General features: G+C 39.2%; 1 protein-coding gene across 1 annotated transcript in view; it reads left to right on the top strand.

Annotated features, from left to right (window-relative positions):
- The first annotated feature begins 6,523 nt into the window (after positions 1-6,523).
- Positions 6,524-22,121, top strand: part of LOC118789415 (tumor necrosis factor receptor superfamily member EDAR-like) — a 28,081-nt gene continuing 12,483 nt past the window's right edge. The window contains exons 1-3 of the mRNA XM_036545827.1: positions 6,524-6,574; positions 17,959-18,036; positions 19,776-19,904. Coding sequence (XP_036401720.1) covers positions 17,986-18,036; positions 19,776-19,904 — 180 coding nt within the window. The 5' untranslated portion in view covers positions 6,524-6,574; positions 17,959-17,985. The remainder of the gene's footprint in view (positions 6,575-17,958; positions 18,037-19,775; positions 19,905-22,121) is intronic.

Genomic DNA, 22,121 nt, shown 5'->3' with positions numbered 1-22,121 from the left:
TGCTGGCGACACTTCAGGATGAGAGAACCCCCAGTCTAAGCGCAGGAGGGATCCGCTTCAAACACAGCTGTGTAGAAGTGAGGTCAGACAGTCAACATCAGCACAGGGAACTCAACACATCACGATCCGTGGACTGAGGTGGAATCGCAGTCTACATCTGCAGAGTTCTTACTCTATTGTCATACCTTTGGAGAAGCGTGAAAACCAACCGTGCGTCAGTATCCAGGCTTTTGTTGCAATAGTACTCGCTTGCTTGTTGGCTGGCTAGCTTGCTACCTTTACGACGGCGAAAAGATAACTAGACAATTGCTAACTAGAACTGCGCGGATCAAACGTGTACGATGTTGCCGTTTATCCGAGTGACTTTGAAAACAGACTTGCCTCCAGGGTAGTCGAGTACTGCATATGAAACATTTCCTTATCCCCAAATAGAGATTTCCATATGATTCCTTATGATTGCTTACTCCGCTGTAGAACCGCAAGACAGGAGTGCATGACTTATCCTATAGGAATGAAGCACGTGAGTGCTTCACAATACAGTGTGCAAGAAGTAGGATGTGACAGATAACTATTCCTGTGGCAGATTGTTTTATTGGGTTTTGTTTGTTTTGAATAGGTTATTATTATTGTCGATGTTTTTATTGTTATAGATCTTTAGTCAACATCGTTACATAAAACATACACACACAAAGAAAGAGAGAGAGAATATGTATACCTCTTGCTGCTGAAATATTGCATGAGAAAAGGAATTGTGAGTTCACCTCACATGACACAGTGAATGGGGGATGTTGAAACATGACAGTGCAGATTAAAAACTCAGGAGCTGCGTTTGTTACCTTGATCAAAACACAGGTATAACAATTAGGCTACTTAATCATTGGCGCTACCCGCCCGTTCCGTGCGTTTGTTAGTGTCGGCTAGTTGCGGCGCGTCACGACGCTAAATCTAGACATTCTTATTTGCAGTATGAAATCCATGTATTACTTTAAAATCTGATAGGCCCAGATAACTACACTCATGAACAACTCTTTAGCGCAGAACGTTTACGCTATCTAGGCCGGATGATAGCGGCTACAGAGTTTATCAGGATAACATAAAGGCAATTTATTCTGTACAGATGATGCACAGTATATTACTCAAGAACAGGACTTGACTTGCATCTATCAATTGTCTTTAGGGAACAGCTGTGACACGGGGGAAACTATAAACTTACATAAGGTTATAGTCATCCGTAATATCAAAAAAAAAAAAAAATTGTCTGTAAACTACGTTTACAGAATGGCATTTGTTTTAATTGGCGGACCCGTTTGACTACTGCCCTCTGCTGTTTCACAGACAGTTCTGCTTCTTGAGACACTTTGATGTCAACCTACATTCATAGGGAACAAGACATCACTTGTCATTGTGACACAGAAGCAGTGCTTTTACAACGATGAGCAATTTGCATCACTGAAACTTCAATTGAACTTAAGATGGTTACGCATACGAAGCCAAGAGCACATTCGGTGTCCCCTGCCTGTCTTGCCAGTCTTGAGGGTCACAAGCTTATTGAAGCATGACTGTATAAAAGGATCAAGTCAATTGTAGAAGAGTTGTATACACATATTCATAACAGATTATAAAAGTATATTTTAAGCAATCCATTTATGCATCCATTTTGGTTTTCTAGTTTTATATAAATCAAATAAACTTACATTGCATTGGCTTGTATCCCATCCACAGTGGTTTCAGTACTATTAGCTTGTTTAAAATTGTCCAGCTGACATTCTTAATATTGCCACCCTAGAAATTTACATCCCTCTACAATTCAGCTGCAGCTTCAGTTAAGCAATTAAGACAAACGCTGTACATGCAGGCTTGCTTAAGTCATTGATAACTGACAACTGAGTTCACAAGCAGACAAATCTCACTCTCGCCACCCACTGGGATCTGCCATGGCAGCATACTGGCTCTGTGGGACTGTGGAACATGATTAATTACATCACGTCGGCATGATTAAAATAGCACTGGTGATATAATAACAGAATAATAAACTCTTGACCATGATAGTATGGGTATGAATCCTGCACGCTGTGACTGTAACCCAGAGATGAGTTAGTGCCTAATCAGTATTTTTTTTTTTTTTTTAATGATTTTGTACAATTGGTATGCAAGTCACCCTGCATAGCCACTTCTGCTAAACAACTGAATTAAGTGCTGTGATGCAGTTACAATTAGAGAGAGAAGTTTATTCAAGGTATTTTATTCATGCATGGAACATCGCAAAACTACATTGATAAATAAATTGGGCTGGTAAATAACAGTTTTGTGGAAAAAGATGAGGGGGTAAATGCTTGGTTTATCGCATATCTCCTTGATTTCTTACTCTTACAGCTTACTTGAGTAACAGCTGTCTCCCACCAATTAAGTGATCTCAAAAACCTTTGGTCATGTGTCAAATGGACTAAGCCTTGCTCTGATATGATTAATACAATCTTGAGTAAGAGAGGTTTTTGTTCTCATTTAATTATAAAAAAATCGTAATATTCATGAGCTACATGTTGTTATACGGTGTTAGATGTGGTTGACGTAAGCATTTGAGAGAGTCCTCACTGTCTCTGTGTTAGATCATTTTATGCTGGCTGCTGTACCCAGAATGCAGTACCAGCGATATCACTGCATCTACTCCCAGTATAAATAATAATAATAATAACAATAATAATAAGTAAAAGTATAGACAACCTAAATTGAATTGTGTAAGAAAACATGTGACTCTTGCTTTCTTGCTCATTTTGGCATTTTTGAGTGATAAAGACTGACAATCAAGCTTCCCCTAAACAGGAACTTGACTTGATACCAGAATTTCAGATCCTCTGTATGTCAGACCAAAATGTTAGAATTTACCAGAAAAATCAAATGAATGAGGTTTGATAATCTAGTATTGTTGAGTTCAGTCTTCAAACTCTGTAGAAGCTCTTGCTGAATTCATCCTTCATGCCATCTTAAAATAAACACCAACCACCAGCGTGTTTTGGAATGGTGCCCAGCCATTAGGATTGCAATGTGTAAGGGTGCCAAGATCATGGCTTGGCTGCTGCCTCCATTAGTTCAGTCTCACTGTTCCTACTTCACAAGCATTTCCTATATAATTAAAGTAAATAAATACAAAAGTAGTTTTAGGTTGTGTGATAACACCCCTCTTTGTCTCTTTGTGGCTCTTCATAATCTGGGTAATATTTCTTTATTGTTGCATTTCATAATATTATAACTGAATTTCAGCTTCATATTTCACTGAAGTACAGCAGCAGAAATGATAAACAATAATGTGAATAATGCAATTTTACCCTTAAACAGACACTTCATACAGAAATAATGTAAAGGGGTCAAAGGGACACAATATATTGATGAATGCTTGAAGTGGAGCCCTGGGTGAGTGTAATTAGCACTAATGTTAATTACACCAGCTCCTGCTTAGTTCTGTGAGGCATAAACACTGTGCAGTACACAATTATGACTCTCAAAGGACAGATCTATGCTTGAGAGATCAGTGACAAAACTGCTGTAGCTACGGAGCATGTACAGCATTGCCCACACTGTGCATTCCTTTAAAGGCCTGACATTTTAATTGAAAGTTAAATTTATTAAAGATAGGACTATTGGTAATCTTTCATATAAGGAATAGAAAACATAACTATTTAAGTATATAAGAAGTTCATGAAGACAGACACTGTGGCAACATTTTTAATCTGAGTTAAATCCCCTCTGAGTGCAGTTGCTCACTTAAATTCCAGCTTTGAACACAAATCCCATCCAGCTTTTGTAGTTTAAAGCCAGTTTTATTTGACAAGCCTTTAAACCTAATTGTCCCTCTTCAGTAGGCTTGCCTCTATACCTGTGAGAACCTGCCTGATGAGAAAAGAAGACATTTGAAAAACAATATGAAGATACAATAAAGATTTACTTCATGAAAAAGGTTGTTTAAACCAGAAAACATAGGTCTGTCATATTGGTAAAAGGATATGGTCAGACCAGTTCGACCATCACACTAGTATTTGCAATATAGCCATAAGGCATGAAAGTAAAGTAACTAACTAGCCCCTTGTATCCCATAGATGATCAGAATTGGCACAGCTACAGTTTCCGTTAAGTGAAAACAGGCAATATACAAGAAATACCAGAGTAGTCTCTCCCAAACAAAACAAACGATGCTTGTGCAGATGCTCTAAAAAGTGACTTGCATACCGGAGATCATCGAGTAACCTCTGTCCAGTAAAAGTAGGTCAGCTGACAAGGTAGTTCCCATGGCAACCACTTCCAGGCCCCATCCAGAGAAGAAAGCTATAGCACAGGACAAAGTAAACCCACTTTGTATGCAGCATATCCCTGATGTCCAGTTGTAACTGCAAATAGGAAATCAGTAGTTCTTATTTAGTCATTCTTATTGAGTCAGGTGGGACAAGCCTATTGCAGGACACCTCTTTCTTTTTGGGGGTGGGGTGCGGGGAGGGTATGGGATGACAGCAGGCTGGACACATATTACAGGAATGTGAAGTGTTACATGCTGTTTTGAAGGCGCAGCTTATATCCTGGATTGGCAAAGTGTTGTGCTGTAACAGGTACATTATGGATCAGATAGATAGCACTGTGAGCTTAGAAAACAATCTCTGCACACTGTAACCAATATTTCAAGCAATGGGCGGCACTGCCTATATGCAAGGAGTTAAAAATAGAGAAACAGGTTGGAGGATAAGCATTTGTATTTATTAATGCTAAAAATTAATATCATATTATAGACCATTTCAACTTAAATTTACCAGTCTCAAATGGTGAAACTTTTTGAGATTTTTATTTTCTATATAAAATGTATGACCTTAACATCAAATTGAGGAGTTATCATTGATAGGTTACTTTGATAAACATTGTTCACATAATAAAATGGTATATATCTGAAATTCAGCAATATACTGGTAGTGCTAAGATACATTCTATGGGGAATATACTTGGTAGTGGTCATGTGGTCACGAAACAGCAGGAAGTGAATATCACTACCCGGATCAGGCAATCCTTGGCTTATTTCATTCAGCTGCAGGTGACTATAATTACAGGTTCTAAATGTTTGAGAGCTCCTCTTTCATCAGATGGGGCTGAAACGGTGAACAGAGCAGCTCACTGGCTTTAGCACAACACAGGGCACTACCTGCCCTGCGGAGAGTTCATGGTCATATAACAGGTCTTCCTACACATCTCAGCTCTGTCCAAGTCCCTGGACAACACAGACACATCCCAATAGACTGAAACCACCCATCCCAAATACAACTTCCCCCTTACTGTTAAAACATATATCTCTTGTTATATATGTCCATGGACATGAACATGTGAACAACTGAAATTTAATGGCACATATTCTGTATCAGTTTAACGTTAACTTGTGTAGGTAATATGTATATAAATTATTGTATATACATAGACCTCTAACACATAGTGCACATTGACTCTTCTTCCATTAAGGCTCAAATGTCATTGAAATAACCATTCATTCAATGATCAATGTGCCCTATATACAATCACTGGCATATTTTATCAAACATGAAAAAAATCTCAGCATTTGTGATGCAAACCACGTCACAAATGCTGGATATTATTTAGATTTCATTTTCACAGCTTTCGATGTTGTAGCATTACATTGAGAGACAGGCAGACTGATGGATGGCTTGTCAGTTTCTTTTGTACCAACAGGAAAGACAGCTGTATTTATGATGAAAGAATTAACAGAGGTGTGACAGGAACCTGCTCCTAACGTGCAAGTTTTCAAAGAGACAGAAATCTTGTGATCTTACCAGTAAACTCTTCAAAAGACTCCATAAACTGCCCTGCTTATTTCAGCACAGGTGTTCTGAGGACAAAACAAAAAGTCTTAAAATAACTTTCCTGACAGTTTTCTTAGGATATAAAAATACCTTATTTGAGAGGAATTCACCCACTTTAGTCTATTTTTGTCAAGTCTGATAAATTGGTAAATAGGTTCATTCAGCACAGCATAAACCCTATCAGTCTGTCTGTCCAGTAGTATGTATCTATTTTCAACAGAGCATGGTAGCATTTTAACCGGCAGACATACCACAGACGATTGCTTGGTGTTGGCGCAGCGTAACGCTAAGGGTAACCCAAGGTCTTGGATACATTTGCGATAGGCCTATTACACCAGTAGATGGCGAAATCGAATCGTACTGCTGCGCGGCGTTGCTGTTCACATTACCTGAATCACTTAGGTTAGTTCTATCATATTTTGGGCGGGGAGGATTTTTTTTCCTCTCAGGAGGAGCTATAACTCTTTCAAGAGCTCACATGCGGCACCATGAGTTTCTGAGATTCCATGAGAGGATTTGTCTGCGGACCTTAGGTTGTGAACTTAGCTAAAGGAACAGCAAAGGCATGGAAATGACATTCCAAAATTTAAACTGAGTTGCTCTATATTCAACAGAAGCGCGTTATTATTATTATTATTATTATTATTATTATTATTATTATTATACTTAATATCTACTTCGCGTGCAGTCGTCTGGGAATACACATCAGTAACAGCTCCTGGTTGCAGGTAAGGCGTCTGAGTTTTTCCCTTCATGAAAGTCTAGAAAGTAGACCTGTAGTTATTACTGCAAGACATAATGGAAGTCGTAGATTGAAAATACTAAATTTACAATGGCAATGAATTTTGTATCGGTCTGATTTATGCGCCCTTACGATGAAGATGCATTAGGAGATTGCATGCGTTTCTTATTCGTTGTACAGTTGGCCAAGAGGGTTATGCGCGCGTTGAATGACCTGAAAGTGGTTAGAGCTTTTAATGTTTTTTTTTTTATGTGTTTGGTACAATGGGATCTGATTTCAGATTGTTAGCTATGTCTGTGGGTAAACAGTTGTGACTTGTCATTCCATATACAACAAGGCCCCGTGTGTGCTTCAGTTTCGACCCGAAGTACATAATCGTTTTTACTGCGCCGTCTGTCCTGAGCAAAATCCCAGGGAAAGTCCTGTTTGGAGACAGTGGAGCCGGAACATGCACGTTCTTGTAGTCCTTGTGATGCCTCCTTGGCTTTGAACTCGCGCTGAAGGTGGATATCAATCCGTTTTTTACACCTCAACGAGTTGCGAGCTCCGGTACCCGATTCTTTCATGTCTGGGATATAAAGAGAGAAAAGTTGTTGGAAAAAAAAAGTAAAGCACATACTCAAAGAGTAATGTTGCGCCACCAGCTTTGATGAATTTTTAATGCGGGTCCTCAGGTTCGCTGCAAAGTTAGCATACCACCACTACTATTACAACGCCAATATTTATAGCATGTATTGTCATCTTCACCGTGAAACAATATACAACACTTCTATTTTAGAGACAACAGACTGTAGTGTGTGTATTTTTGTATTGTAGTGTGTTGTAGTTGTGTATATAACTGTTCAGTTAGAATTAAACATTTCTGTTCCTAGGTACAGTACTATTGTGTGTTTCTTTTTAAATTGCATTTCAGTTTTTCTTATTTTAAAGCTGTCAAAGTATTTGTGGGTAAGGTAGTTTTTGTAGGTAGCTGAAACAAACCAGTAAAATAATTTCTTGTTCATGTATTTTATATATGATGAGTTTTTCCAATTAAAACGTCACACAGATTTAGTACGAATGGAAGACATTTTGTTGAGCTACAGTACAATCACATGGTTTACTGTGTTTTAATGCACAGCAGATGAATTAAAAATCATTCTGGGAAGGGATCCTTTAGGTCTCAAAGGGGTAAGAAAGACTATGCATAGTTGAATAACAGCTGTAAACTAAATTCTAAACAAGTACACATTGACAGTACACATTTGCCCTGTTGTGGCTGGATATTATAAATTCGTTACACTACAGTAACTGCACTTGGTTCACAAATTCTTGCATCAATTACTTGCTAGCATATGTGTTTACAAATAAATAAAATTAATGACAGAATCTACATTTTGAAGGCTATATTAAAATGTGATTGTTGAGCAGAGAATTGGGAGCTGTCCTTAAACCCTACCATTTCAATGTACATATGTAGATTATATACTGCCACCATTTTATCATTTTTTCTTGAAGCACTAAAGAACAAAAATACTTTGTCTGTGGTCTTTAATGTGTACAAAATATACATTAAAAACTACTGAGATACCTATTACTTTTCTCTCAACAAAATTAAAGAACATAATATCGTTCAGTGAGTATGAAAGGACAAGAAGTGATGCAGCTCTCGTACTGTACATATTTATCTGCTAGAGCTAAATCTGCCATGTTGTGAGAATTGATAATCACTTAAGCCCTTGGTTCCATTGATGTAACATAAGGTATTCTTATGCCTTGAAGTGTGTTTGTGAAAAGGGAAAATTGCCTTTATAAAGGCCACTAAAATAGTATCTTGATTTTTTAACTATTTTCTGAGAAAGCCAGTAGCACCTACACAGAGAGGCACACATTACTGTGCTAGTGTGTGCTATTTGTCATAAACGTATACATTATGTCCACATGGACTTTTTTAAAACTCCTTAATTCCATGTGGAATCATGTACTGACATGCATTCATCTATAATTCATAAACCTGATTAATATCCACTCAAAATAAACTAAGGTACAGTAAAGCAACACTGGACACTGCCACCTAAGGTCGGTTAGAATTTGAATTTGAATGAGATCATGCTTTACTGATGGATCCATTAACAGGAATACTCACAGAGTCTAGGAAGCAAAAATAAACTGGTCAGAACTGGAAACATAGTAAGTAAACTCATTGGCAGACAGCAGTAACAGCCTGACCATCGGTGGTGGTGCCACTCACTCAACACCAATCGATACAGTGTATATCCACAGGTACAGTGGACTTTAAGAATACAGAAACCTGGTTTCCACTGCTAGAGATTTGAAAGTGTCCAAGGAGTGTGTATCCTCCAGGACACAAACAAACAGGAGGATGGAGCGTGCAGTGCAACTTTAGTACAGCTTCCCATTAAGGCACAGGAATGCCTTGGGTGGTTTTCGAATACCTTTACTGCCGTGAGCCTTATAATGTACCTGAATAACAAAACCAAGGTAAATGTGCTTGCTGAAAGGAGTCACCCAGTCTAACCACAACCAGTCGGAGGAATCGGCACTGAGTCTCTGATGAAAGGTGACCTTGCGTCTAATTCATCAGCCTTAATCAGAGAAGCAAACAGATTACAGACATGAGCTGCAGTTCAAGGTGGGAGAGGCTTTGTGTGTCCTTTTCATGTGTGCTTTGAGTTTGTTTTTACTGTCCTTTGAGAATAAAGCTGAAGCTGGAATCTGTAATTAAAGTCATCAGAAAGATGAAGAGCGCATTTGCTTTTCTGTAAATCAGGGGCAGAGGCAGACTTCACACTGATGCAGACACGTCCTGACAGCACAGAAGTAAGATGATGAGAGTTAAAGGAGTTTAACATTAGTGTTTTGAACACCTGATGACTTAAATACAATTAAGAATTTTCACCTTGTGAATAAGAGCATGATTATTGCTTGTAAAGTTTTCCAGAAAAATAAAAAATAAATAAAATGGTACTGTACTGAAGTGTGATGAAGGAAACTAAAGATTACCCTCGGTTTAATGGTTTAAACTTACTCATTAACTGATGTATACATGTGCATTTGTGTTTGTGTGTGTCTAATCAACTTCAATCTCAGCTTGCTCCCTTCACCCACAATCAAATGTGGCATTAGTGTGTTAGTTTTCTGTTCGTCACTTCTATGGTGTAATATTTCTTGGCTCCATGTGCTGGTTTAGTCTACATGTCTACTTAGTCTGAGAACTATAATAGTTTGTACTTTTACACAAAGCTCTCTGAGAAAATCAGAACACAGCTTTATATAATGTAAGAGTGCCTTCTGTGTAGTGTGCTTGTATCAGAGAGCTGTGTGGTGTTGACTTCTGATGATACGGCCTGCTTTTGGATGAATCTATGTTTTGCTCTCTTTTGAAAGGCCAAATTAGCATGATGCTGGAGAGTGAGAACCATAAATGAACAAGATAATACTTACCTTTCTGATTTTCATTAATGTAATGCTATTTATAACCCTGAGAGTCATGGTCCTTTTCTCTAGTGTGTCTTTGCTGGTGGTGTCTGCTGGTGATTCTGATCACGTTCGTTGGTCAAAACGAATAGCTTCAAACCGATCTGGAATGCAATCAGAACAAGTAGCCAAAGCTGCAGGTCTTGTAAAACAACAGTCCCATGATCTCTGTACTGCTTTGAAAATATCTGCAGAGGTGGTTGGGATTCTACCGTGATCAATGTCATACTCCCTCTTTTTCTGGATGGAGGTTCTCTTTCACCATATTCCAAAGTGGGAGGCAAGACAAGCCTTGATTCCTCTGCATGGCTGCCATTAATACCCCACTCTCAATTTTTCAAAGCCATGAAAGCACAAATGATGAAAAGATTGTACAGCGTTTGTAAGTGACTCTTTTGGAGACAGTCTCTGGCAGGCATTCAGGAGTATTTCTGTACCTATAGGGGATGGAACTCCAGCTCATCCAACGTTCCTGTCACTCATGGAGATCTACTCCTCACCCAAAGGCAAAGATTATAGAGGATAGAGGAAAGCAGCAAGATTCCTTTGCAAAGCACTCATTCCATTTCAAATTGCCACACTAATGTGAAAAAACGACAGATTTATGTGTTAGACTTTAAAGGCTTGACACATTCTTTCTCAAAATGCTGTCCTTGTTTGTACCTATAGAAAGTGGAAATCAAAATCGTATTATTCTGACTACTTCAAATTATCCATTCTCTATCTGTAGTAATACACAATAATTGATCTTTCTGAAACCCAAATATGTACTAGTGTTAAGTATAAATGGGAACACAGCCTGGTTGCTAGGAAACATTTATTTGAACAAATCTGTTTCCATGCATTTAAAAATTCTCTATGTAAATCTGCATGTTCATTCTTCATTTAAAAAAGCCAATATATTAACTATTGAATGAATATGACAAAACCATTCTTGAGAACAGAGACACTTTAGTTCTGTCTGATAAGGAAAATGAAATCCTACAAATGATTTAAGTGCTATTTATTCCTCAGCATTATAGGCTATAGCCAACAAGTGCCTACAGTGTTGTTATTATGCTGTAATGAGCTGATGCAGTGCCTTTATTTGTGAATCTGCCTAATTTCAGGTGAAGCCAGTGTAATACATGGAGATACTGGTTTTAACATGTATATGCACATGTGTATATGGCTTTGTGCTGAATATGCATTCCCAAACAGCCCCCATAGACACCCCCTCAGCCCATTTCCAATCCCTGAACCAAAATCATTTCAGCCAACTGAGGACATGGAACGGAAGGATTCTGTAACCTTCAGCCATGATCGGCAAACATCAGAACAGTAACATCAGATGAAGTAACAAGCTGAGATGCACCTTGTAAAATGACTTATTTGCTGATACTAACTGCTGGAGCTGCCACTCATTGGCAATACCCAAGTGAATTTTTCACACTTGTCTTGAGAGGCTGTCAAATGATGTTGACAGAGAGACTGTGGATGCTACCCTGTCTGCGCAGAGAGACTGTGGACACTGCCCTGTCTGCGCAGAGAGACTGTGGACACTGCCCTGTCTGCGCAGAGAGACTGTGGACACTACCCTGTCTGCGCAGAGAGACTGTGGACACTACCCTGTCTGCACAGAGAGACTGTGGACACTGCCCTGTCTGCGCAGAGAGACTGTGGGCACTACCCTGTCTGCGCAGAGAGACTGTGGACACTGCCCTGTCTGCGCAGAGAGACTGTGGATACTGCCCTGTCTGTGCAGAGAGACTGTGGGCACTACCCTGTCTGCGCAGAGAGACTGTGGACACTACCCTGTCTGCACAGAGAGACTGTGGACACTACCCTGTCTGTGCAGAGGGACTGTAGGCAAATTTTGAAGGGTATTAATGCAATCTAAGTAATTTATCTACTGTACTGATTGCAGCCTGTCCTGTCTTCTGTCTGGAAGTGCCACAGCAATGTCTGAATCCTGCCAACTGAACCCGATACCTCTCCCAAAAGGAAGTGTTTGAAAGTAAACACAGTTGCTCATTTTTAGAAAATACTCTCAATTTTATTCAATTAATACTTGATTTTTTTTTATTTTATTTTTGATGTTTATGTATTTCTTTGGATTGAGACCCCTAATTAAACAGGGCAGAGAGACCCTCATTAGAGGTAATAATATCTCTTACTTAATCGCTCCAGAAAGTATGGATATTTCAGCCTTAGTAATGATCAAGATAATGGTCCTCTGTGCATTTATCGTTATAAGATTAATAACTCCAGGCAAGCAGTCTGCGGTTGCCTTTCAAAGCATGCAAGCCCCAACATGGGTTCGTGGGGGCGGAGGTGCCAGGAGTAAATTTGCTGCTCAGAATGTACTGTGGCGCATTCCAGCTCCAGAGAGAGCCGGGTTGGGAGCGTTCAGAAGCGACGGGGTGGGGGGGAGATGGGGGGGGCGGTGTTGGAATCTGATGAAAGTGCTCAGGCGTTTGTGTTCATTTAGTCAGATAAGGAGAGGAGAGACAGGCTCCCAGGCATAGTCATTTGGCTGCCTCCTTCCCTTCGCTTATTAAGTAAATAAAAGATTTTTATAAGTGTATTTATTTCTGATAAGACAGATGCGTAGATAAAAGTTGACTTGGTCATTTAAGAATTTCAAACACATAAGAAACCAAACTTGAGCAAGACCATGTAAAGAAGACTGACCATGACCGTGTTGTTCATAGTGCTTCCTCCCAGTGAGAGAGAGTGAGTGTGCGGTCTGCTGCTGGATCTCCTAAAGATGTTTGATGAGGAAGAAATTAGCGCAATGACTCCTAATGACTAGATGAGTAAAGAGTTGGGCTCCCAGACAATAACAAACTACATGGCACCAAGACAGGCTCCGTCAATTCACTTTGCCTGCTCATGGTAAGTGTGAGATAGTCTCTTTTATACATGTATAGGGTAACAAAATAAATAGGCTTAATAGCTTCTCCTGGAGGCATGTGACTGCAAAAGGGCTCAGATCACAAAGAGATTACTGAAGCAGACATCTCTGAAAAAGGGTTTGGTGCAATCAGGAGAACAGGATATGGAATGTTGTATTTTCATTGCACGTACCTTTCAGCAAAGCAATCGCTGGATTTAAAAAGCTGCATGATGGTACAGATTTAGCTGTGACGTCCTGGCAGCTTGCCACGGAGCTGCTGATGTGTGGTCGTGTGTTTTTGATTTGTGCAATTCAGTGATTGCTGAGTAAACTGACATTGTTATGAAGGGCCAGTTTTTCAAACCTGTAATCAACTGTCATTTTACGTGGGACTCCTCTGTCAATGATCAACGCCCAATGATTAGACTTAATTACTTAACATAGCATACAGTACACACACACACACACACACATAAATACAGTATAAAACAATCTAATTTGTAGATCAATTTTATTCAATGAATTAGTGATTTAAGAATGGTCAGCCTCATGTACATAAATATGCCCACTGCTACAGAGAGCTCATGCAGGAAACTGAGACATACTGTAATTATTGTTTTCAGTTTTCAGTAAAATTTCTCATGGAGTCTGCTTGACAGATAATTGCAGCTGATGCAAGAATCAACAAGCTCAGAAGAGTTATCAGCTTATTGTACCATCAGTCTGTGTGGCTTGACTCACTCAATGGTTGCTCATTTTCCTCCATTCAGAGCTTAAAGTGCAGTATTGTATTTGTCACTTCGCTAAAAATACAGGCACTGCACTGTCCTTTGATGTGCATCCATTCATTAAGAGAGTTTGGATGTACGGTACATGAAAAATGAAGGTGTTTTTCTTGGGCTCCCTAGGGGTCCATCCCACGCCCAAGCCCTACGTGGGAAGGCGGCTCCACCACATCAACACCGCTCCCCTGACACGGCCTCCAGCGATGTTCACTGACAGCTTCTATTCACCGCCAGAGCAGCTTTTTCCTCTATTGATTACATTTATTCCTCAGGGAAATGTGAGAATATGTTTGCTCATGAAAAGTATGGTTGGTTGGAGAGGCAGCTCACAATGCTGAAGAGACCAAGTATAAAGACAATAAGTATTATTACGTTATTATATTACTTTTTACCTGTGCAGTGTCTGTTCCATGAGTTTATATGTGTGATTGTGGCTATTTGGGTGGCAGTATAGCATAGTGGTGAAGGAGCAGGACTCATGACCAAAAGGTTGCTGGATTAATTCCCCGCTGGGGCACTGCTGTTGTACCCTTGGGCAAGGTACTTAACCCCCCAATTGTAAATATCCAGGTATATAAATGGAAAACATTGTAACTGATGCAAGTTGCTCTGGGTAAGAGTGTCTGCTAAATGCCAATAATGTAATGTAATAATGGCAAGTTCCATGACATGGCTATTATATGTGGTGAATATGGAGAGTGATGAACACTGAAATTGCAATGTTCTTAGACATTGTATGGAATGTCATGATAACTGAAAGTCTTTCAAAATGCACTGACTGAAAATAAAACAGAGGAGCTGTTCCATACATTGCTCAGGCCACTGGTGTGAATGCAAGCAGGTATTATCTATTGCATCAAATTTTTGCTTTAGTGTTAGATTACAATTATTTTGCCAGTTGATTTTAAACATACATTTAAACCAAACATTAAACCACTCTGTGGTGAGTGAGCGTATCACTGCAGGGACTGCAGCTTACACGTGGCTGGGTCTGCATGTACGTTTGATTTAAGAGAAAAGGGAGCAGTTGTACCTGGCTGGAATGACTGCTAAGTGTAGAAGCTCCTCCCGCCGCCAGAATGTGGCTTTATGAGTGACAGGTGCCTGTTTGATGTTGCCACCGGATAGGCTGGATGGAGGTGCAGTACAAATGCCACCCACAGTGCTGTAATGCCTTGATTCGCTGCCCCACCTCTGCTGTGAGACCTCAGTGGAATTTGAGACATTCCCTTCCTATGTCATTTACTCTTGCTCTCCTCCGCTATCCTTCTTTTTCCCCTCTGCCTCTCACTTTATCCATCTAAGGGATCAGTTCAGTCTTTTTTGTGGTCACAACTCCTTTTTTGCAACATTTTTTGCGATTGACACAGCACTTGAGCTGTCTTCAGTGAGATGAATGAAATGTTGTGTGTAAATTACAGAAAAAAGTAACACCTTTTCAATTTATTAGTCAAAGTTGAGAACAACTGCAAGGAAGGAGTACCTATTGACTCTAAGTTCTCTTATATAACACGTTGCCAAGTTGCCATGAGGATTAATTAGCTGGGTGAATTTTTATCTGATATTAGAAGTATTCTGTGTGCATCTACTGTGGTTGTTTGAGCAGAAAGATTTCTTTTTTATTTTAAGTAAACTGTACTCTGCATTCACAAGTACTTCAAGTACTACAAGTACTGAATTTAAAAGTTGCCATATCATCCTTACTGTATTGCCTTTTCAAGCTGTGTGTTCTTTTTATTTAAAAAAGCATCAAGGACCTCAGATTAATTGCCATTATTTGTGGTTTTGATGGACAAGAAGTCCAGATGATTTCTAAAGAGAATTACCTTTGCAATTCTTTTTGAAACTGACATCACAATTCATACATGCCTTTACACCATGCCTAACACTTCAAAGGGTTGTGGATCGCTGTAGGTGAGGGTCATCATATTCTGCCCATCCATCCCCATGGTGCATAAGTAATGACTCATTTGGGTTAGTCATTCATTGTGTGAATGAATTCAAAATCTCATCCTAGTTGTCTTATAAGATGCCCGTGAACCAGCTGCAGTCTTGTCCTCAAAAGACAAAGATTGTTCAAAGGATGAGAAACAAGCATTTCTTGCTGCCTTGGGGCACACCGACAGTTAGATTGTGTGCAGCAGTGTGCACGCGGTGTTCTTGAAGAAGTCTGAATTCTCTGAGATTCCAGGCTGCTCAAGAGGGAAAGCAAGCTCTTTCCGGGAACATCTGCATGCCATCGCTTCACTAATGCAGATAAGAAAATGGAAAATTCCCATTGACAAGAGGAAAAAAAAATGAATTACTGTAGCAGCACTGTGTGCCCATTTGTTGCTTTTTAACATGGCTGCTAGGGGAAGATACTGAGGCTCAGTGTTTGCTCCAGGTTTTAGCTAACACACTGCGTTGTGTAGCTATGTAAACAAAACAAGGCAAAAAGGCAGGTCCCATTGTGGCTGCAGGCAGAACCAGCCGGAGTAATTTACTACAGCGTTTACCACCTCTGAACCTATCGCTGCAACACAGCAGGCCCACTTGCTCCGTTTATATGTGGCAAACACAGAAACAGATCTCACCCATCAGCAAGTGTTTCCGTATGCATTTGCCCTTCCCTGTTTTATCACTGGAATCAGCAAAGCCCAATCTGGGCACATTCACATTAAATAAAGGTAGTACCAGCAGCACACACTGTTTCTTACTGGCCAGATGAAATTCAGACCACCTGTCCTTGACTGACGGTAGATAGTCCCATTTGTAATGAACCAAAATGACTTGTGAGTAACTGATTCTAGCACAATGTTACTTCCCAAACAGATGCATCAGCCCTTACGTTAGCTACATATTTCTTTAATAATAAAAAAAAATGCACTAAACTACCTGTTCAATCAATTTGATTTATTTTTTTCTTCTTGAAGTTACATGTACCTATTCATTACAAGGCGATCACCTAGAAATGGTCTTGCAGATTGTTTCACCAAAACATCCTTCATTTAAGTGACAGCATTATTAATGCCTTTGGATTTTAACGCTGAGCACTGTTATTATGCCTGGGATTGATCCAATAAAAGCTAGTCTCCTGTAGGTAAAAAGTGAAAGGGTGGGTGGAGTCAGATCTGGGAGCTGTGCCTCATACCCTCTCGCTACTGCCAAGGTATCCGTAGCAGTAAACAATTACCTCCATCACAGTTAGGTGGAGGTTATGTCATCATCCCTATGTGTGTGTTTATCTGTCTGTATGTCTGTGGGTGAGATAACTAAAAATGTAAAGGACGGATTTGGCTGCAACTTAGTGATATGATTGCTTTTGGGACAAAGGGAAAATGGTCCAGTTTTATGACAATTGTTAAACTATGTGCTCATATTGAAACATACAACTATTAGTGTAGAGACACAGTAATCCTTGCCGAAACAACTGAATTGGTATCCAGAATTTTAACATTTGCGTGGTAGTTAAAACAAATAGGAAGAAACACAGTCAATTTTAAGAGATATAATGTATTTTATATGGCTTATAAAATGGAGGTCTTCAAAGTTTATGGTGTGTATACTGTAGGTCTTCTGTACTTCATTTAAAATATATTGTGTGTGAGCAACATTATATCTTTGTGGAGAGCACATAAAATAAACATTTTATATTTATGAATATGAATGAAATGTTGCTTACATGGATATATATCTTCCATAATGGCAAAGGACAGGTTTATTATTATGACTTTCAGATTATGGAGCTGCACTGCAGCATCTTTCAAACAGTAGTGTAGAGCAATGCCATACCATGCTTTCAAAAAGATAGTAAAGGTTTAACAGTGAGCCCTGTACCTAGGTTCTGTTTATCCTTGGATGTTCTGCATCACATTCAGATATGTTAAAGATGACAATGCATGTTACAGACACAAAAACACACACATTCACAACCATGAATGCACACACACACACATGCGCGCGCGCGCGCACACACACACACACACACACACACACACACACACACTTTCGCTGCTAAATGATGCAGCGAGTGCTGTACATTCAGCCAGGGACAGAGGGTTTTCTGTCCCTGCATGCTGAAATGAGTAGACGGCAGCGTTTCATTCTCCTGGCAGAGGGTTAGAATACCTCACCAACGTTATGGGAGCCATAATGGGAGCATGTCTGCACACGCACCATGGCTGCTTCCAGCACTCGCAAGCAATCATCCCCGATTCACATGCTCACCATTCTCTCCTTGCTTCCCAGCATTCCCCAGGGGACGGTGGCTAGAAGATGACCCAGAGAGGAGATCACAAACAGTCCTGCTTCCTCTCATTTTTGTTGGTGAGTCTCAAACTGCTGTAACATTACGGCCTATTTTCAGCAGGGACATAGGTGGTTGAATACTGGCAAGGCCAGGTTTAGACATTTGGGGGGCTTGGCTCAATATTACATAAAATCAAAGACTCCCAACCTGAAAAACGGAGGATGCTGTTGAAGACAGAAAACTACATTTGCTGCCACATTAGCAAGTTTCCTAAGCAGTAATTTAACTTTGCAATGTCTTGTGTATACTCTCTTCAAGAGACTTAGGATTAAAACAGTGTGGTTGATATCAATAGTTTTTTTCCTCCTTCTTTCTTTAAGCTACAGGGGGAAACAACTGTTAACCAATCATGAATGACACTGATGTACCTCTGATGTTTATTTTGGAAGCATATAGTAAATGTATTCCTACATGAGGTGGATACAGATGGTACCGGTAATCATGCACTTATTTGTTCTTACTAATAACATGTGTCTGATACTTTGGAACATAGTATACAGCACACTTTGATTTTAGGTTTAATTTCCCTCTGCTGTTTTTGTTAACTGCTGTTTTGTTTTTGTACACACAAATTTAAATTTTCCTTTGTTTGTTCAATGCTATGTGCATATTGTTTTTCAGTGGTTTTGAATACCATCTTTCAAGTTACATCAGGTTATGGTGTTTACAATAGTAACTGTCTGACAGAGTTGGGGAGAACAGGTTTCTTTTTTTGGATGGGTTTGGTGATGGCATTTAATTTGTTCTTTACAAACATACATTTTCCATTTTAGTTATCCTTTGTCTGGGTCTGAGAAATAGCACAGGGAGACGATGTAATTCAGACTTTGGACTATGACAGAAACCACCTTGTGATGAGATGAGCCTAATATACAACTGCAATTTGAAAACAGGATTGCATAAAGGGATAAAAGCATTAAAATGACAATAAGGGCCTGGAAGAGTTGTTACCTTGACAACAGAGACGTTTTTGTGTTAGGAGGAGCTGGTACTATGAGGCTGAACCCCCTGTGTGACTTGTTGTCTGGAAAGATTCTGTTCTGTCCCAGATAAAAACTCACTGGTGCTCATCTCTCCCAAATCAGACACTTAATAAAAACTTTAATTAAAAACTTTTCCATTGTACAATTAAGCCAGTAACTTGGTGATTTTACTTGGCCTTTAGGTCAAGGTGGGTCAAGGTCATTCATCATTACTCATGACACATCATCCCCATTTCCCGAAGCAATATATTTGCAGTATTAAAAACGGCTGTATCCATCAATAGGGTTAGCTAATGAGCTCAAGATTTTTTTTTTCCTTTTATCAAATGAATCTTACGTTACACTCAGTTTTATAAAATATAATGATTGCTTTGACTGAAAACTCAACAAAGGTCAATAGGTTTAAAAGGACTGTGCGAACAAAACCCAGCATGCTATCCTTTATCACACACTAAGGCTTGAAATGTGTCCTTTTATTAAAAGAAAATTACATTTTCAGAATGAATCACCAGAAGGCACTCATGAAAATATAAATCTGAACATTTAAGAAACTGACAGGCCAAAGCAACTTGACAGAAATTATTTGTGTCTCTTTGCTTTTGAGAGTTCATAAATATAAAGTGATCCATTGATATTTATTTGCATAACGCTCACTTGGAGTAAGATGGGTCTCCGCCTAATTCAACACTGTGGCTCAGGGCTGACTCTAAATTTACTAAGTGGTCTTTTTTGCTGTGTTCATACATACAGTCTCTATCCTCCGTCTCCCTCAGGTATCCACTCTGCCCCTGCCCCTGCTGAGGGCGGAGTATTCCAGCTGTGGGGAGAATGAGTTCTACAACCAGACCAGCGGAAGCTGCAAGCCATGTCCCCAGTGCCAACCGGGTCAGGAGCCTTACATGGTGAGAGAGGATAAGCATCAGTGTTCCCCGCATTTTGCACCAGTGCACAGTGTCATCTCTTCATAGAAAGTCAGGCACGCCTTCCAACAACATCAAGTGTATGAGACCAGTGGTCTGCTCTTCTTCTATAAAACTGTATTGTCTGCTTATGGCAAACAGCGATGCCACTGACACATCAACTGCTAATGCTAACTCAGAGCCTGCCCTTATCTGCTTTGTAGAAACACTCATTTCAAAGAATATCAGAACTCACAAATATTATTACACATCCAATGATGCTATATTCATAGGCATGTAGTATAAACAGTTTTCACAATCAACATAGTTTTTTAAAAATTTGTTTCAGCCTGTAATTTGTTGATTTGCATGAGGATATAAATTTAATGGGATATTATGCCCAAGCATGGTCTCAACTCGGACATTAAGTAAACAGAGAAAAAAATACCAGTATATAATTCTGAATGGAATACTTGGAGCCATTAACACATTACATGAACAAGTTAAATTTCTAAGATTCAGCATGACTGACACTGCAGTCAGTGGACTGCAGCCTCTGTGGAGGTCATCATCTCTGCTCACTCCCAGCGAACGTTTCACTGAACGTTTCCCTTCCAAGCCGACACCCACCAGTTTGAAGCTGCATGTACCAGAAAATTATTTGCCCTTTCACCTTTGCTTCTGCTGTTCCACGTATTAAAGACTTGTTTTGAAATCACTGCCAGCATTTTAATTGTTTCCCGTCTGATTTAAACATGAAATGCTTTAAGGTAATTATTCTAGAGTGCAAACTGTAATTACTGCATTTTAAAGATCCTGTCTCTTTAAAAAAAATCAGCAGGGATTGTGGGTTTGTATACATTCTCAGGAGTAGATATACACATACTTTTGACTGCTGTTAAGTGCAACCAAGGACGGATTCAGTCCCACCGCAATATAATTTCTCCTTATCTTTTAATAATGAATTTAAACTGTTACTTATAGTTTCCCAGTCACTGAAAGATTTAAATTGTTGGATGTGACAGAAAAATGTAACACTTAAGTTTGTTTCTGAAAGTTCAGCACGTTGTGGTCATTATGAATCTAAGTATGCAAAAGAAAAGAAAAAAAAATAACATGGAACTTGGTTATGATTAATTTAACAACAACGATAATAGTAGCAATGATAATAATAATAATAATAGCACATATCTTACAGCCTTACATTCTTACAAAAGGAAAACTTGACAAAATCAAGCTCTTAAGCATGTTCTAATGTTCCAAATCATTAATCTGTAATTGAAAGGAAGACAGGTCTTTCATAACACTGCCACAGGATATACTTTTAATTAAAATGTTCTGTATTTGAGAGGTGAGAACCTTAGAAGTACCCCAAATGATTCCCTGGGTATATTAACAGTGATTATCAAATATACACTCAATCCATCTTAATCTGAACCATCCTTAATCTATATCCTGCACGTACAAAGGCAAATTCAGTAGAATGTGCTTAAAGTTTTTTTTATCAGGCGCATCAAATGCTTCCTCGTGATGAAAGTGGACATGATTAGAAAGCCAAGAGAAGTCCATATCAGAGCACTTTGCTCCCAGGTACTGTGTTGAGTGCCTGTAAGTGATTAATATCATTGCTATTCTGCTTTCAGTTTGCTGAAAGTAATTCTTGTAGCCCCCGTAAATCAACTACAGCATTTACAAAAGTTTCCATTTTTGCAATGCATTGATAAAATATATCAGGGTTTGCTGGATCTGGGATTTTATTTTGTGCACAGGGTTTTTTTAAGTGTTTTCATGGATATCTTGAACCTATCAGTACTGCAGAATTGTTTTTATTTGTTTAATAGCACATCATAACAGAAAAATCCAGACATCATTCAGATAAAGTGCAACTGTGTTAGCACAGCTTTTTCTGATCTTTAGATCATGGTGCAGGTAATCCAAAAATATTGCTTTTTTCAATTTTAATAATGGACAGTCTAGCAAAGGTTCATAGCAGATGAGTATTGTCTTGTTTTAATAAAAGTAGAGAAAAATGACCCTTTTGCTTGTTTTGTTTTCTTTTTCTACAGCAGTTATTGCAGTGTCCAGGTCAAAGAGTTCTCCTGAATACAAAAAACATTGAAAAAAATGTGGGGAGCCTAAGTCGTGTTACATTCAGACTGAAGAGGAGCTTATCTTTGCTATATAGGAACTTTTGCCAGGGCCTCAAATTCTTGTGTTTGG

This window comes from Megalops cyprinoides, chromosome 14 (genome assembly GCF_013368585.1).
Source record: "Megalops cyprinoides isolate fMegCyp1 chromosome 14, fMegCyp1.pri, whole genome shotgun sequence".
NCBI classification, from domain to species: Eukaryota; Metazoa; Chordata; class Actinopteri; order Elopiformes; family Megalopidae; genus Megalops; species Megalops cyprinoides.
This window is presented reverse-complemented; position numbering and strand designations above follow the sequence as displayed.